Source organism: Durio zibethinus, chromosome 18 (assembly GCF_047325235.1).
Source record: "Durio zibethinus cultivar Kanyao isolate XHJ-2024 chromosome 18, ASM4732523v1, whole genome shotgun sequence".
In the NCBI taxonomy this organism is placed as follows: domain Eukaryota; kingdom Viridiplantae; phylum Streptophyta; class Magnoliopsida; order Malvales; family Malvaceae; genus Durio; species Durio zibethinus.
The window spans coordinates 4,124,921-4,141,106 of record NC_143179.1 but is presented as its reverse complement, the minus strand read 5'-3'; the positions used below and the strand labels follow the sequence as shown (position 1 = coordinate 4,141,106).

At 31.2% G+C, this 16,186-nt stretch overlaps 2 protein-coding genes across 19 annotated transcripts; one reads left to right on the top strand and one right to left on the bottom strand.

Annotated features, from left to right (window-relative positions):
- Nucleotides 1-1,828: 1,828 nt before the first annotated feature.
- On the top strand, nucleotides 1,829-4,392 carry LOC111299000 (transmembrane 9 superfamily member 11). The gene is made up of 2 exons (XM_022893837.2): nucleotides 1,829-1,953; nucleotides 2,087-4,392. The coding sequence occupies exon 2, from the start codon at nucleotides 2,108-2,110 to the stop codon at nucleotides 4,070-4,072; it is 1,965 nt and encodes a 654-aa protein (XP_022749572.2). The 5' UTR covers nucleotides 1,829-1,953; nucleotides 2,087-2,107; the 3' UTR covers nucleotides 4,073-4,392.
- A 1,299-nt stretch (nucleotides 4,393-5,691) lies between these two features.
- Nucleotides 5,692-11,641, bottom strand: LOC111298998 (putative E3 ubiquitin-protein ligase RZFP34). 18 transcript variants are annotated; one of them, XM_089747024.1, is made up of 14 exons: nucleotides 11,457-11,641; nucleotides 9,194-11,354; nucleotides 8,803-9,080; nucleotides 8,463-8,718; nucleotides 8,268-8,355; nucleotides 7,902-7,961; nucleotides 7,745-7,777; nucleotides 7,451-7,528; nucleotides 7,241-7,284; nucleotides 6,802-6,842; nucleotides 6,619-6,701; nucleotides 6,439-6,530; nucleotides 6,236-6,347; nucleotides 5,692-6,016 (listed from the first exon to the last, which is right to left on the bottom strand). In XM_089747024.1, exons 4-14 carry the CDS (start codon nucleotides 8,672-8,674, stop codon nucleotides 5,906-5,908), a joined length of 954 nt encoding a protein of 317 aa, XP_089603150.1. In that variant the 5' UTR covers nucleotides 8,675-8,718; nucleotides 8,803-9,080; nucleotides 9,194-11,354; nucleotides 11,457-11,641; the 3' UTR covers nucleotides 5,692-5,905. The 18 variants fall into 18 exon arrangements, with proteins under 18 accessions (XP_089603150.1, XP_089603151.1, XP_089603154.1 ...); XM_089747025.1 differs by having other exon boundaries at nucleotides 9,194-9,682; XM_089747028.1 differs by having other exon boundaries at nucleotides 11,485-11,641.
- Nucleotides 11,642-16,186: the final 4,545 nt, after the last annotated feature.

Below are 16,186 nucleotides of genomic sequence, written 5' to 3'. Positions count from 1 at the left end.
AAATCTACGGTCTGTCTTGAATGGGGAAGTCCCTTTTAACTCAAAACTTTTTTTTGAAAAAAAATGGTTACGAAAGCATTAAAAGACTTTCTATATGCGGAAGGAGCCCTTGAAGCCTTCTTTTGTGGCATGGTTTTGACTCGAAGGAGCTGTAAAGAACTCTAGTTGGGTGATTACCCATTTGACATAAGTCAGAAAATGTGAAAAACGGTTTGATCCAATCACATAAACTTCCTTCGTAAGGCTTTATCATGCCCTTTATTTTTGTTTAGGTGGCAAGGCATCTGCTTCATTGCCCGTATGGAATACCTTTTATTCCTTTTGACATTCAATCAGAATATTATTTCTAGGTAAGGTGTATGATTGGACAAGTTGTTGTACATTAACAGCTCACTTAACTCTAAAAATGGAATCTTGGGTAGGGTTCCAACTTCCAAGCCATTTGATTGTAGATCATCTTCTTTTGGTACCTGTGACACATCAAGTTGTTTAACTCAAAACAATCTAATTGTTTTTATTTTGTTTGTTTTTCTCCGAGTTTCATTGTTAATTTCAATGTACGCCCATTTACTTTGCTCACGGGTATAAAGGTGATAATGATTCAGGTTGAGTTTTTGCTTGATTTGATATTAGAATATTATTTTTCATTTTCTTTGATTTATATATTCATAAATTTGATTCAATTTAAAATTAATTAAATAATATAAAATATTATTTTGTATATAAATTATATTTTAATTATACATAAATATAATATATATTATTAAATATATTAATATATAAATATAAAATTAAATAATCAATAAAAATATATTTTTACATATATTTGATTTTAATCGAGATAGTACCATTTAAATTTAATTTTGATTCGAATTCGATTCAACTTTTAATTTAATAAAAAAATCTAAATTTATCATGTTGAGATTAATAAAAATTTATTGGATACAAATTATTTTATTATTTTTAATAGAATTTGATATAAGCTTAGCATTAATCTCGTTGAAAGTCATTTGACAAGGTCTCAAGAGAAGTAAAACAAAAAAAAAAAAAAAAAAAAAAAAACCTACTCATCCATTTCACCAATAGCAAGAAATTGATCCAACACCAAAGCCATGACATCTTTAGTGTCATTTACTCTTTTTGTACTAATTGTCATCCCAAGTCCCAAAGTAGGCTCTAAATGTTTGAGTTGGTTTTTATTTTCCAAAGGAGTTGGGGTTTTTTAAAATTCATTTTCACATGTAGAAGGAAAAATTTTGGTCCACATAAGATAACTAGGTCAGCCAAATAATTATGTAATTTATTAGTAAAATGTTAAATTTTTTATTTTAATTATCAGATTTATATTTTAATAATCTTAATTATAAAAAAAATAAAATTTACCAACATCCTTTGGTCTCTTCTAATTTTTATTGCTTTCATTTTACTTAAAAACTGGTAACGAAAATAATTGTATTAAATGTTTCATATAGATAAATAGATATCATAAGTAATAAAAATTAATTAATTTTTTATTACATCATTTATGTTTATTTTAAAGTAAATATTTAAATAAAAAAATTTATTTATATAACTTTTTAATTCTACGAATAAGATTAAGATAATAAGATATATATTTTATTATATATTAAAAAAATTATAAAAAAATATATTATCACTTTAATATCATTTTAATTAGTCAAATAATTTTTTTTTAAATAAACAACTAAGAAAGCTTCAAAATTTTTAAAAAAATCTCAATATGGTGTCGGTGACTCGTTTATGGTTTAGCAGAAACCGCACAAAGCCAGGCCAATCATATAAGCCCATTGTCGTACATTTCACTGCTACTTTCTTTCTCTCGAAATTTCAGTTTCGTTGGAAAGAAAAAGGAACATTTTGAAGATCTCTATGTTTGGACTTAAAATTTCTTCGTAGAGACTCTCTCGGGCTATTCTAATTCTTCTTCCAAAGGTTAGTCAGATCCATTCTTCCTTTACATAATTTCTTGAATATTACATGGACTGCTAGCATTTTGCTATAATCCACATCGAAATTCACCTAATTCTTTGCTTATAAACTCATTTCTCAATCTGGGTTTTTCCAGATCTGACAGAATTTGGACTCAATGGGTAATTTTGTGATCTGGGTATTGACAATTTGCTTGATATTTCAATCTGGATACGGTTTTTATCTGCCTGGTAGTTACCCTCACAAATATGTGGTCGGGGACTATTTAGCTGTCAAAGTGAATTCCCTAACTTCCATTGACACTGAAATGCCCTTTAGCTATTACAGTTTACCCTTTTGTAAGCCTACAGAGGGTGTTAAGGATAGTGCTGAGAATCTTGGTGAGCTTCTCATGGGAGATCGGATTGAGAACTCGCCGTATAGGTTTAAGATGTTCACTAATGAGACCGAGATCTTCTTGTGCCAATCCGATAAGTTATCTGCAGATGATTTTAAGTTGTTGAAGAAGAGGATTGATGAGATGTATCAGGTCAACTTGATTCTTGATAATCTGCCTGCAATAAGGTATACTATGAAAGAGGGTTTTATGTTGAGGTGGACTGGGTATCCGGTTGGGGTTAATGTTCAGGATGTGTATTATGTGTTTAATCATTTGAAATTTAAGGTGCTTGTTCATAAGTATGAGGAAACGAATATGGCACGTGTGATGGGGACTGGGGATGCTGCTGAGGTTGTCCCTACTATTGGCAATGGGGGATTGGATGTGCCTGGGTATATGGTTGTTGGGTTTGAGGTGGTTCCTTGCAGCGTCATGCATAATGGCAACTTGGTTAAGAACTTGAAAATGTATGAAAAGTATCCATCTCCAATTAAATGCGAGTCAACTACAGTGTCAATGCCTATCAAGGAAGGTGAGCCGATTGTCTTCACTTATGAGGTTGCCTTTGAGGAGAGTGATATCAAGTGGCCATCTCGTTGGGATGCTTATTTGAAGATGGAGGGATCCAAAGTCCATTGGTTCTCTATCTTGAATTCTCTTATGGTTATCACTTTCCTTGCTGGTATAGTCCTTGTGATCTTCTTAAGGACCGTTAGGCGGGATCTGACCCGGTATGAGGAGCTTGACAAGGAGGCCCAAGCACAGATGAATGAGGAGTTATCCGGGTGGAAGCTTGTTGTTGGTGATGTTTTCCGTGCCCCATCCAATCCTGCTCTTTTGTGTATTATGGTTGGGGATGGAGTTCAGATCCTTGGGATGGCAGTTGTGACAATATTGTTTGCTGCTCTTGGATTTATGTCACCAGCATCCCGAGGAACTCTTATTACAGGTATGCTATTTTTCTACATGATTCTTGGTATTGCAGCGGGCTATGCTGCTGTTTGTCTATGGAGAACAATTGGATGTGGCGATCACAAGGGATGGGTTTCTGTCTCTTGGAAGGCTGCTTGTTTCTTCCCTGGTATTGCCTTTTTGATTCTAACCACTTTGAATTTCTTGCTGTGGGGAAGTCACAGCACAGGAGCTATTCCATTTTCTCTCTTTGTTATTCTACTTCTACTTTGGTTCTGTATCTCGGTTCCACTCACCCTTGTTGGTGGATATTTTGGGGCTAAGGCACCTCATATTGAATACCCTGTTCGAACCAACCAGATCCCTCGGGAAATTCCCGCTCAAAAGTACCCATCCTGGCTGTTAGTTCTTGGTGCTGGAACTCTACCTTTTGGTACCCTTTTCATTGAGCTTTTCTTCATCATGTCTAGCATCTGGATGGGGCGAGTTTACTATGTCTTTGGGTTTCTGTTCATTGTTCTGATCCTACTAGTTGTGGTTTGCGCTGAAGTATCTTTGGTGTTAACTTACATGCATCTCTGTGTGGAGGACTGGAAATGGTGGTGGAAATCCTTCTTTGCTTCTGGTTCAGTTGCCATATACATATTCTTGTACTCCGTAAACTATCTCATATTTGATCTTAAGAGTCTGAGTGGACCTGTCTCTGCTACTCTCTACTTGGGGTATTCTCTCTTCATGGTTCTTGCAATCATGTTTGCAACAGGCACAATTGGTTTCCTTTCTTCTTTCTGGTTTGTGCATTATTTATTCTCTTCAGTAAAGCTGGATTGAAAAAGCTTCTCCAAACACAAGAATTGGCACATTGAAGAGGTAATTGGTTTTTAAAAAGGCTTGAGCGAAAAGAATTCAACCCTTACATTAGTAAATCATCTGTTCCTTATTACTCTGAGCTCTACTTTGTTAGGAAACTTTGGTAAATGTAATAACAATAATTTCGCCAGTTTTGCATAATTCTTTATTAGATGTCTATGATGCATGATAATGAAGTACGAGTTTGTATTTGGATTCTGATGTATTGTTGGCCTATTTAGGTTGTACTGGTAACTTCATTTCGGTACTAATACTATTTACTTCGTTATTTTCAATTCGAATGCAATGAGTACGGTTCATCACGTTTTTCTTTTGATCTGTTTTTACATTTCTTTTTACTCTCAAAAAATGCTTTTAGTTATACAAGGATATGTTGATGGGGTTCTCAGCCAGCCCCATTGTTTTTGAAATTTGGATACCTTCCTAATTGTGATACCATGACCATGGCCATGACCATAATTACTTGGTTGCAATTTCACCAAACGTAACCTCCTAGTCCTTGACGCATATTGAAGTAGAACTCTTACATACAGAATTGCTGTGCCTCTATATTAAAGGATCTGCACCAAAGAAATCACTGAATTCTAACTGCTTGTGTTCACATCTGAGTCTATATTTGTTGCAGATATTATACACGGTCATATAATAACATTTTATAAAAATTAATTTTAAAATTCTAAAATCAAATATATTTAATTTTAAAAATATATTTTAAAACTAATTTTTATGAGATTTAATATATATATATATATATATATATATAAATTCAAAGCTGAATGTGATTTTCCTTGTCAAGTTTGAAATTGCACATCCCTATAAACTAATTGGTTTAATGATTGCTGTTTATAAATCCTAAAGAAACAGCAAATGACTCTCTGTAACCTTTATGTCCAAACAAGGCAAATCAAAGATAGGAAAACTGCTTTCTCGTTGATTCATTAATTATTTAGAGGTAAGAGCAAAAAATAACAGACCACAAGAAAAAGTGTACCGCTTCACTATTCTGGTAATATCATCTTATCTGCTCCCAGCTTTATACTCGATATCAGTAAATTCATCAATGCCAACGACTATTTGTCTTATTGTTAAGGAGAAATCTTAAGATCAGGTAAAATTACAATATATTCAACTGATTTTGTAGTTGATTATATTGCTTGAAGTAAATGAGGGAGTATTCAAAGGTGCAGTTGTCCCCTAAACTAGTAAGACAAGGCAATTAAGTTTATATTAACCTAACAACTACTAAAAGCCGCAGCCTGGGAATCCGGAGGAATCAAAATAACCAGAATTCAAGTCGGACTCCTGCTGACCTGCTTTGAATTCTTAAAATTCCCAGAATCATTTACCAAAATTTTCTGAGCCTAAGATTTAGAAATAGTCCATGACAAGAAGCCCTCCCATCAGAGTCACATAAAAAGCAGCTCGCACACAACAATAGAAAAATTCGAGAGCCCTTTGGAAGAAGATTAAGACGACTGGAACAGATCAACACTGATTCCATGGACCACTAGCTACCTAAAAGGATGAAACTGCCATGTGTCCTACAAAATGGAAATCCAAACGAGGACAAAATGGAAATATATCGGAAATGATGCTGTGAATTATCTACAAAAAATTAAGCATACAAGCAAATACAGTGGCAAGATAAGTAAAAGAAAAAAAAAATTAAAGACCACAATGGAACGCAGGCCCAAAGGACAACAATTATCTCCATCAGTGTATGCTTAGCACGTTGACGAGAGCCCAAGGCATGATGATATCACCAAGTCATTTCCAGTTTCTACTCTTGACATTTTAGCCTCTTGTTTGCCGAGTATTGTATGACTTGCAATTTGGGCATTTTCGAGCTAGGACATGGAACCGAACTTCTGACTTTTTCCCACAATCATTGCAAAGGATTGAAACCTGTTAATCACAATTAAAATTTGTAAACAAACAAACCTATAATAGGAGATGCTTCCATGGAAATGAATCCCAACTAAACTCATTTCAGGTTTGCACTCAAAAATAGATAGATACTTGTTTTTGTATAATACATGGTTTGTCAGTAGGGCTCTCAGCTCTCATAAAAATACACAAAAGGACAGAATAAGTAACATAGAAGAGGAGATTGAGATCACAAACCATTTTATTTTGATACAGTTCTGACATTGGTGTAGCTGCAATCTCCTTGTCAAATTTCTCCCAAACCTTTGACATGTCACAGACTGACTTGGAGCACAGAGGACAGGCATATCTGTTGCAGTAACCGGCATAGCGGTCAAAAATATTGAAATATTGCAAATAACATGAAATAGTTAAACCTGAGATAGAACAGAAGCACTCACTGGAAATGGTTCCTCATCTCTTTCAAGCAATCTGTGTGAATGGTATGTCCACATGGCAGAACAGTTACATCATATCTTGACTCAAACAAAAACTGCACATCCAAATTGTAGTTCCCAGTTACGTATATCAATTTATTAATAAATTTGATGGTAAATAGGAGAATGTTTCATTAAAGTTACCTCAAAGCATATAGGACAGTCATGATGCATTGCTCCTTCCACACAAGGATGGCTGTTTTTCGGAAGAATTGAATAGCAGCAACCTTTATAACACAAAAGGAAAAGGATACAAGTATTGGTAATCTTCAAATATATAACAAGCTCTAACACAAAATTATATAAGATAGATCCAGATTAGCTTACCACACTTGTAGCAATGGAAGAAGTTCTCCCGTCCTCCAATTCTGGAACAAAATATCGTTATTATTTATTAGTGACAAGGACAAGATCAATGGACAAATGCAGTGACATGATAAAGAAAAACATAAGTGAACAGGGAATAAATAAGGAAAATAATTTCATAAACAATACTAAAACAGTTGGAAAAAAATATGTTTTGTCGGCAAAAACTAAGAGTTGTAATAAGACTGTCGTTTCCCAAAAATTGAAGGATATGAAGAAAGCAATGCCAATTTGAACTTAAAGAGATACATCAGTATCTGCCAATCACATTGAGGTTCTACAACAATTTCAAATTTTGGATAAAAATTCATCAATATAACATATGATAACGACTTTCTTGGAGGATAAATTGGTTTGCAGAAAACCATTACAGCACAAAAAAATTAAGGCAAAACCATACCTACAGATCCCACAACCGTCACAATGATACTGTCTCTTTGATGTCTGCAAAGTAGAAACAATGTTAGTATGCCAGTAAATGAATTCTGTTTAATCTTTGTGCAAAAATAGAAAGAGCAGAGACAAGAAGACAAAAGTCACAAAAACATAAAAGATGGAAAACCCAAGATTCACATTCTTAGGCTACATTAGAGAATTGTTAACCTCTTACATCATCATCAAAGAGTTTGCAGGCCTTACAGAAATATTTCCCCATGCATACACCACAGTTAATGCAGACTTGATGGACCTGTTCAGAATGAAATCAAAAGCAAATATGCTTAGGGGAAGTCCTACTACATATAAAGCACTAGATTATGCTAATTAACTTTTCCCTGTCATCAAGAAAACTATATTCCTCTTAGACATGCATACCTTAAAGGTTCCAGGTTTAATATTGACATCTTTCCTCTCAAAAGAAAAATGATTAATGGAACACCCATAAAAATGAATTAGACTAATTTACCTCTTGTTCCGTGCCACATAGTGAACATATGACCTGGTAAAAGTTAAGGGGAAAAAAATCAAATGTCACCAATATGAAGCATTATTACAATTGACATGTCACCCAATAAAAAGAAAAAATTTGCATTTTACCACAGGGTAGAAAATGGATATAATACCTGACTAACTTGATGGCGTGGAAGATCATGCCTCAGCTTCTGGTCAACATTGATATTGTTCTGCACATAATCAATAATTAATTGAATGTTAATGTTATTAAAATTAATAAAAGGATTTTTTTTTTTTTTTGGATGATAGGATGAGATAGTTCTCAACTTGCCAGTTCTATATTAGATTTGTCATAGCTACTGTTAGAAATTTTCAATAAAACCAAGCACATATTAACTTCATGAACCTTAGAAAAATGCAAGATAAACACTCACATGAGCTTTAAGTGTTCTCCTTAATAATAGCATTCTCAAACAACCATGTGAAATCGAAACCAATTTATGTTAACCATTAAATATTTAAGGTTAAGAACCAACCTTGGACTCATTATGACAGTGGCGACAATCAAAGATCTCACCACAACAAGGAGCTTTAATCCGGCACCTTCTTCGATAATGTGAGCAACTAGAGAAAAAAAGGAGGAAAATAACAGCACATGATGTTAACCAAGAAACAATGGAAAGAAACCTGAATGCAAATAAATTTAAGTGAAGCAAAAGATTAGAGCTTACCCATACTCCACAAACCCCTTCTCCAGCAATTCAGTAACTTCTGCCTCATTTGATTCTTGTTTGGGCATGGTATCCCCACAAGATTGCTGTGAGTATGACCCCTCTGACTCTTCATCATTTATTTTGCAGCCTTCATTTTGTTGCTGACAGAAAAGCTCTAGTTCTTTGGATCCAGAATGCTTAATTTCCACTTCCTCCATTGGAAATGACATCTCCAGATCAAACCATATCTATCTAACAGCTGGCAATAAGAAACCTGCAAATAGCAACACATTTAGCAAAGACCTAAGATTTTAAACACATCTAGTGGCTTGAACAAGACAGGCAAACACTCCATGACATTGTTGCTTTCTTCTATACTGCTGCAGACCAATTGAAATCAGCAACAAAATAATCCAAGAAAGGTCGAACAGCTCCAATCAGCATTACTCCAAGAGAACGATTCATCAAAATAAGTAGAACTACTATAATCCCACACAAATAACAATAATGCAGCACTGAGGAACTCCAGAGCCTCCAGCAGTGAATAGAAAGCAATAGCATTGCATGAACACTTGATTGCTTGAAGTTCTGAGCCCAAATCCAACTATACTGGAAACGACCAATAGATGTCCCAACCTATGGTAAGAGCAATAGATCACAGAATCAAACATGTTCTATAATGCAAAATAAAAATAGCAGAAAGACTGATTGCAATTTGGCTGTGTTATTGTCCACAAGGACAAGCCTACCTCCATCAGCATTTCTGCACCAAGTCTCCTCTGACAATTGTACTTACCCATCACTTAATACTTTCACATTAGGACTTGAGGAGGTGTATCTTCATATAGAATTGAGCTCATTTCAACCTAGTTATTTCTGTCCCAAAATCAAGTTCAACATGGGAAATCTCCAAACTACCAGAAGATTTGCAGTCATGAGTAAACCAACCTGGTAGTTCACCACTCAATAAGGTAACTTATATCTAGGAAGATAGGAAGATTGTAGTCAATGCCCAATTAGCGGAGATTCTTTTGTTTCTTGTTGGTTAAGATCGACCCTTATAGGGATTCTGGAGAGGAATTTTAGCTGGGTGGATAAAAAGGCTGACAGCATAATTTTGGACACGGACACAAAAGTTACCTTGTCTATATGTTATTGCCACTCTTCAAGAGATTTGAAAGAAATCTAAGTTCATTTGGAAAAAAGAACCAAGAATGAATGCCAAAGGGATGATAAACCTAGAAGCAAGAGTTTGTCAGCAACAAAATCATGCTAATGTGGTAAAAGGTTCAAATGTGATGAAGAAATGAATAGACAATTGCTACTTGGAGAGTTATCTATCACTGATATATAAATTACAAGTTTATCATCCCACACGCTTAAGCCCTTGATTGAGTAGATTAACAAATTCCACAACCTGTAAAGATAATGAAGTATTGCAGAAAAAAGGCAGGCAAACCAACTAATCCTAAGGGGTTCACCGACTTTTAGCATCTTCAACACCTGCAGCTAACGTTAAAAAAAAGGTCTGCACGAAAATCCCTAACAAATTCCCATTATAAGCTGCAGGAGCAATTGAAATTCAAAATCACGAAGTCAACTTTGTGGTGTCCTTGGTTAGCTGACAATCAACCACACATTCCAAGTGTTGAAGTAAACATAAGTTTTATATAGTTTCCCACATACAACCAGGTGTTGCAATCTCGAAAGTCTCTTCTATGGCATTTTCTTGTCCAGAGAAAGATATCACAACATGTCACAAGACCAACTTGCCAAAGTGACCCCTAAAATGAGATTGTAAATTGATTATTATTCTTTTATATTCTGCTCAAGGAGGACATAAAAGTTATTCAAACCCCCCCCCCCCAACCAAAAAAAAAAAAATCTAGTGTTAGACAACAGAAAATTTGGCTGCCAAGCAAAAAGCAGACCAATTATAAAACCAAGCTGTAATATAACTTTGTTTTCGCCATTCTACATTTGATTGCAGAGGTATGGCACATTACCTAAATTTAAAACTGTTAGGTTAATACTAAACAAAACTAATCATTTTTTTATCATTTGATCCATGAACATGCCTCGATGATGCATCACGTAGGTTGGCTGTATACTCCCATGAACAAATAGTAACACAAAAAACACCATAATTTGATAGATAAGCTGTGGAATTGCTTAGCAACAAGCAATATCTAAGATAGTATCCTTCACAATACAAATGCAACTGACATGCAATGCTTATGCCAAAGGCTCTAAACAGCAGGTCACATAACTCATAATATTAGGAAACACTTAAATAACCACTACAAACAACTACATCCTCTAATGGAGTGAACTTTAATAAAAAAAAAAAATCCAATAAGAAGATTCAATCAATAAAGTAAAAATAAAATACGTATGAATTAACTTTCAGGCCTAAATTAAATTCCTACCTAGAATTGCAAACAGAAATTAGCAGCAGCAAGGAGACAAACAATAACAAAACAACAGCAGCGGAAGCAAAAAGAACACAACCATGACCTAAAATCAATCAGGCAAAAAACGAATAAACAATTTTTTTTTATATCACACGCATTCTTCTACGCACAATCAAATTCCATCGAAGTTTACAATCAATCAGTCAATCAAAAATTCGCGATCTTATGCTGAATAGGAGCAATTGATTCAATCATCTATCATTTGTGCAACACGGTTGATCATCAATTAAATCATATAAAGCCAATCAGTTCTCTTCAGTCCTATGCCTCCACTTGATTATTAAGTACTCTCAAAGAGAACGATAAAGAAACTTGAAACTATAAATTTCGTCTATATTTTTGCCGAACTAAATCTTTTGAACACCTCAGGAGGTAACGCATGATCTCAAGCAACTTTTCCTTCTCTTTTGTTCAATTTTCTCAGAAACTAAATCGCCTAACAAAGAAAATCAACAAATTACCACTTTCAACAATAACATTGGCCTGACACATTACCTAAACAAATAATTCAACAACAATCAAAAATAAAATTACTAACTTCAACAAATTTTTATAGAATAACGAACTTTCAGTCCAGGAAAATAGCCCGATCTGACTAACAACAACAGCGTGATCCCGACGAGAACGCCTGATCGCAAAGATATCCTTTCAGTTTCTCAAACAGAGTTTTTTTTGGGTTATAACAGAAATAAATGATAATAAATTTTTATTTGTAAAAAAGGTGCAGATCTAATCGAAGCACAGCCATTTTATAGCTGTTGAAAGAGAAAAGAGAGGATCGGTTCCTTCGATTTCTCGAGACTTCGAAAATTTTTGCCCTTCACAACATCCAGAAAACGAAAGCTGTTATCCTACAGGTGTCGTCTTTATCATTATTGTCAAAGCTGACAATTTACACGCCATTTTGGCGTATTCACCCTTTTACTTCCTTTCAAAATATCTCATTACACGTTCATAACTTAAAAAGCGTTATAATCCTCTGCAAACGCAAGCATTTTATAAACCTTGCACCCTTATTATGAAAAGTTGGATAAAACAAAATTTGATCGGAACGAGAAAAGATCGAGACTTAAATTGCTTATTCTGAGTTTGAGCGTAGAATAATGTGTTTGACAAAAAGTCGGTGACGTAGGACGGTCCAATTATGGAAAGAAAATGAACGGACAAGATCTGATGTTACGGCAACAAAATTGAGTACGACACGTGTTGATAATCTGGATGAGATATGAGATTGAGGACACGTGTATATTCTGCCCGACAACTAGGACTGGTTGTGGGATGCGTAGGCTGAAAATTCGCGTTGGCTGACGTGGAGGATTACTACGATATTTATTTATTATTGCAAAAAATATCTACTAAGACGTAGTAGTAAGAAAACGTAATTTATTACTTAAAAAAATTTTCCAATTCTTATCCTCCATAAACATGAGAGATTCTAATGTGATACGGAGCATTGATAATATAAAATATTGAAACCACTAATGAAAATTCGACACGTGTCCACCTGAATGATAATCAAAACCTCATCAATTATTGGGGTTCTTGCCCAGACGAAACAATATTTCACGTGGTAGATTAACGGCTTAATCCAATTTTTTCACATCATTGTCCGGACTTTAATTTTTTAATAAAAAAGATGAGCTTTTAATTTTAATCAATTAGATTATTTTTTTAAAGATGAGTTATAAATGTTTTAATTTGAATTTTAAATATTTTGTATGTTATTTTTAAAATAATTAAATAAATTAATTGAATTAAATTATATTTTTACTTTAATTTGAGCATACAAAATAAGATTTTATTAAGATATTATTAATTAGAAGGAAATTTAAAATTTAAGAAAATGCTACGTGGACTGTGCATGATATTTGGGGTTAATCATAATTTAGTTCCGTGAAGCATGAAGTAAAGCAACAAGTTATAAAAATTGATTAAAATATTAGTAAGCTTTTCGTGATAATCATAAACTTAAATAGAAAATAAATAATATATATGTGTATTTTTAATTAAAAAAATCAAATAATAAAAGATAATTTATAAGGAAATTTATGAAAAAAATTATGTTTGAAAATTTTAAATTTAAATAAAATTATTTGTAAATTGATTTGTGATTGTAATGTGTATTAGATTGGATGTTTATTTTAGATTTTTTAAAATTTAAAAATAAATATTAACTTTTTATTTGAATTTAAAATATATCTTACATGTCATAAAAATAAGTTATCCATGTAGAGATCCACATCTATATGTTTATCTGATAACATACTTTGTAAAAATATAAATATATAATTATTAAAAAAATATGTCTTAAGAGATAATATATCATTACATTTGAAATTTTTAAATTTAAAAATAAATCTAGATTATTCTAAAATTTATTAAGAAATATAACATATTTATATTAAATTTTGTTGCCAACAATTTAAAAATTATTACATAGGATATAAAAAAAGCAAATTTATTAAGTAATTACTTATATGTCCAAAAAAATAAAACTTAAAAAGATAATGTATTATTACATTTGAAAATCTTAAATTTTAAAAATATATTTCTAGATTATTAAAAATTCATTTAATTTAAAAAGATAATATATTTAAATTAAATTTTGTTGTTAACAATTTAAAAGTTATCAATGTAAATATCCACACAAGTAAATTTTTTAAATAATTTCTTATGTGTCAAATAACAAAACTATCCACATAAGCTTTTATATAAGCAATACTTATCATATACTTTTGTATTATATAATATAATATTATATATTATTTAAAAAAGCTATTAAAATTAAAATTAAAATCAAATAATTTTTTATACAAAAATTATAGTTTTAAAATAAAAAATTAGATATATTAAGATTTAAATTTTAAATTTTTTAAAAATCACTTCTTAAACGATTGCATAAACTAATTTTAACAAAATTAAGAGTTAAAAGACTAATTTTATTCCTCATTAAAATCAAATAATGGCTAAATGATAATCTATTTTTTATTAACATTGAATTTTTTTATTTATAAATGTGAAATTCCGTATAAAAGTAAAAGAATGGCCGTTTATTTGTATGATTTTATTAAAACTTTACATGAGAATTGAACATTACCAACACTGATATCTCCTGAAAATATTAAAAAAATAATTTTTTTTGGGGAAAGACATATATCAAATCATATATCAAATATCAAATAATTTGAAAGGATTATATTTGAGTTGACTTCTAAGATTCGTGCGCGATCTGTGACACATGGGCAATCTCCAACGAACATTAGTAGCCAAAACGAGAAGTTCCTTTTTTTTTTTTTTTTTTTTTTTTTTTTTAAACAGAAAACGAGTACTTCACTCTTTTAATATTTTAAACTAATAAATTTTAGGAAATTTTTTATGGATATAATTTTTAAATTTACCTATTATTCATTTAAAAAAAATTTTAAAAGAGGCTCCATAGATCGTTCATTGTCGCTCACTTTTAATTAGGTGTTTTAAAAAAAAGAAAAAAATCAAATATTAATTTGAATTTGTAATATTTAATTTGATTTAAATCAATTTTTTTATTTGATTAAAATTAAATTTGAATATTAAATTTTTTATATTTAGTTCATATTAAATTTCAAATTAAAAAATAAATGGAACTTAATTATATATTTTTATATATTTTTAAATTTTTATAAAATAAAATATATATCTAAATTTATTTAAAATAAATTAAATATTATATTAAAATAATATATAAAAAATAAATTTAAAAATTTAAAAACAAAATTCGAATGAATTTAAAAAAAATTAATTCATATCAAATTAAATTTTAAATTTTTATAATATTATATATTTTTCAAAAAATTCAAACCTAATTTGATTTGATTGATATCATGACTCCCTTAAATCACATGCTTGAGTAGGTAAGAGAATTTAAACTTTTACTTTAGTAGCCTTGCTTTTCCTTCTTTTTTAAATGTAAAGTAAATAGAGCTTATAGATCGTTTATGAATATATTTGATTTTTATTTATTTATATTTATTTATTAAATTTAATAAACGATTCTTAAATATTTCTTAATTTTATCATATCTTAGCAAACTCAGGCACAAGCTTGCTCTTTTCTATTATTCCTTTTCTTGTTTTTTTAGTCTGGCTCTTGAGAATCTTTTTCTTCTCTCACTTTTTTTTTTTATTTCTCATTTTCTCTTGCATCTCTTCGTTATTATCATTTGTCAAGTGCCTACAGAATACCTTATTTGTCTTTCTCAAACTCTCATAAAAACAGATATCATTTTACAAAAATTTTGTAAAAAAAAAAAAGTTAAATTTTTTTTCTTACTTTTTTTTATCTTGATTATTGATAAAAAACTTAAAGCTAATTTGAATTTGAGTAATTTAAGGATTGAGCTAGGATTGCTGTCAAAGTATCAATTGAATTGTTGATAAATAATTTATCTATTTTTTAACTTATTTTTAAATTGATTTTGATATTGAGTACCTAAGGTTCTAAGTTTTTTTTTTTATTATTTTTACTTTTATTTTTGCAAACTTATTGCTTTATTCTGATAGTGTTGAAATTTTTTTTTTCTTATAACATGAGCTAGTGATCCATGAGTAGGAAAACAGAAATAGTGGCAATAACAGTTTGTTATTGTCGTTATTTTTCGTTACACTATTTTTTTGTAACTATTACACACCATTTTGACAGCGAATGAATTTCTCAATCACATTTTTTTCAATAGCGGTGATGAGTGGTAATGCTTCCACAATTTTACGACCGCTATTCTGCTATTAAATCACTATTTGATTCTCTTATTTAAAGATCAAAGAAGATATTAAGATTTTGAATTTTATACTTGTTGGATGTCACCTCTTTACACTAATTGCATAAACAAAATAAATTAATATTGATTCGTAACAGGAGATTAAGAAAATATACCCTCCAATTTCTAACATTTGTAGCATTTTTCTTCAACATCAGATTTGTGCTTCTATAATTCATATTATGCAGCTTGTATGAATTCCAATTAACAATGTTTCTCTGATCTCTGAAACTATGCATATTTGATGATAACAGGATCTGCAAAAGCACCAATGGTTAATAGTAAGAGATAAAAATTCGGACGAGCAGAGCAGGTGGTTCTCATCCCATAAAATTACATGATCCAGTTGTGTCTTCGTTGGCCAAGAAAACCAAAACCCAAAACTCAATTTAAAGACAGCATTCAACATTTCTTGTTTTCAAAAGGAAATGTTTTATAATTAAGGCACAGAAATCAAATCATTCCTCGAGTTAGGT

Bases quoted from the DNA above. Each gene is read 5' to 3' on its own strand.
- LOC111299000 (XM_022893837.2), top strand. From the start codon at position 2,108: ATGGGTAATTTTGTGATCTGGGTATTGACAATTTGCTTGATATTTCAA.
- LOC111298998 (XM_089747023.1), bottom strand. From the start codon at position 8,674: ATGTCATTTCCAATGGAGGAAGTGGAAATTAAGCATTCTGGATCCAAA. The intron at 7,778-7,901 runs GTATTATATCCA...AACTTTTACCAG, and splicing joins CACGCCATCAAGTTAGTCAG to GTCATATGTTCACTATGTGG. The intron at 6,348-6,438 runs GTGAGTGCTTCT...TTACTGCAACAG, and splicing joins GAGATGAGGAACCATTTCCA to ATATGCCTGTCCTCTGTGCT.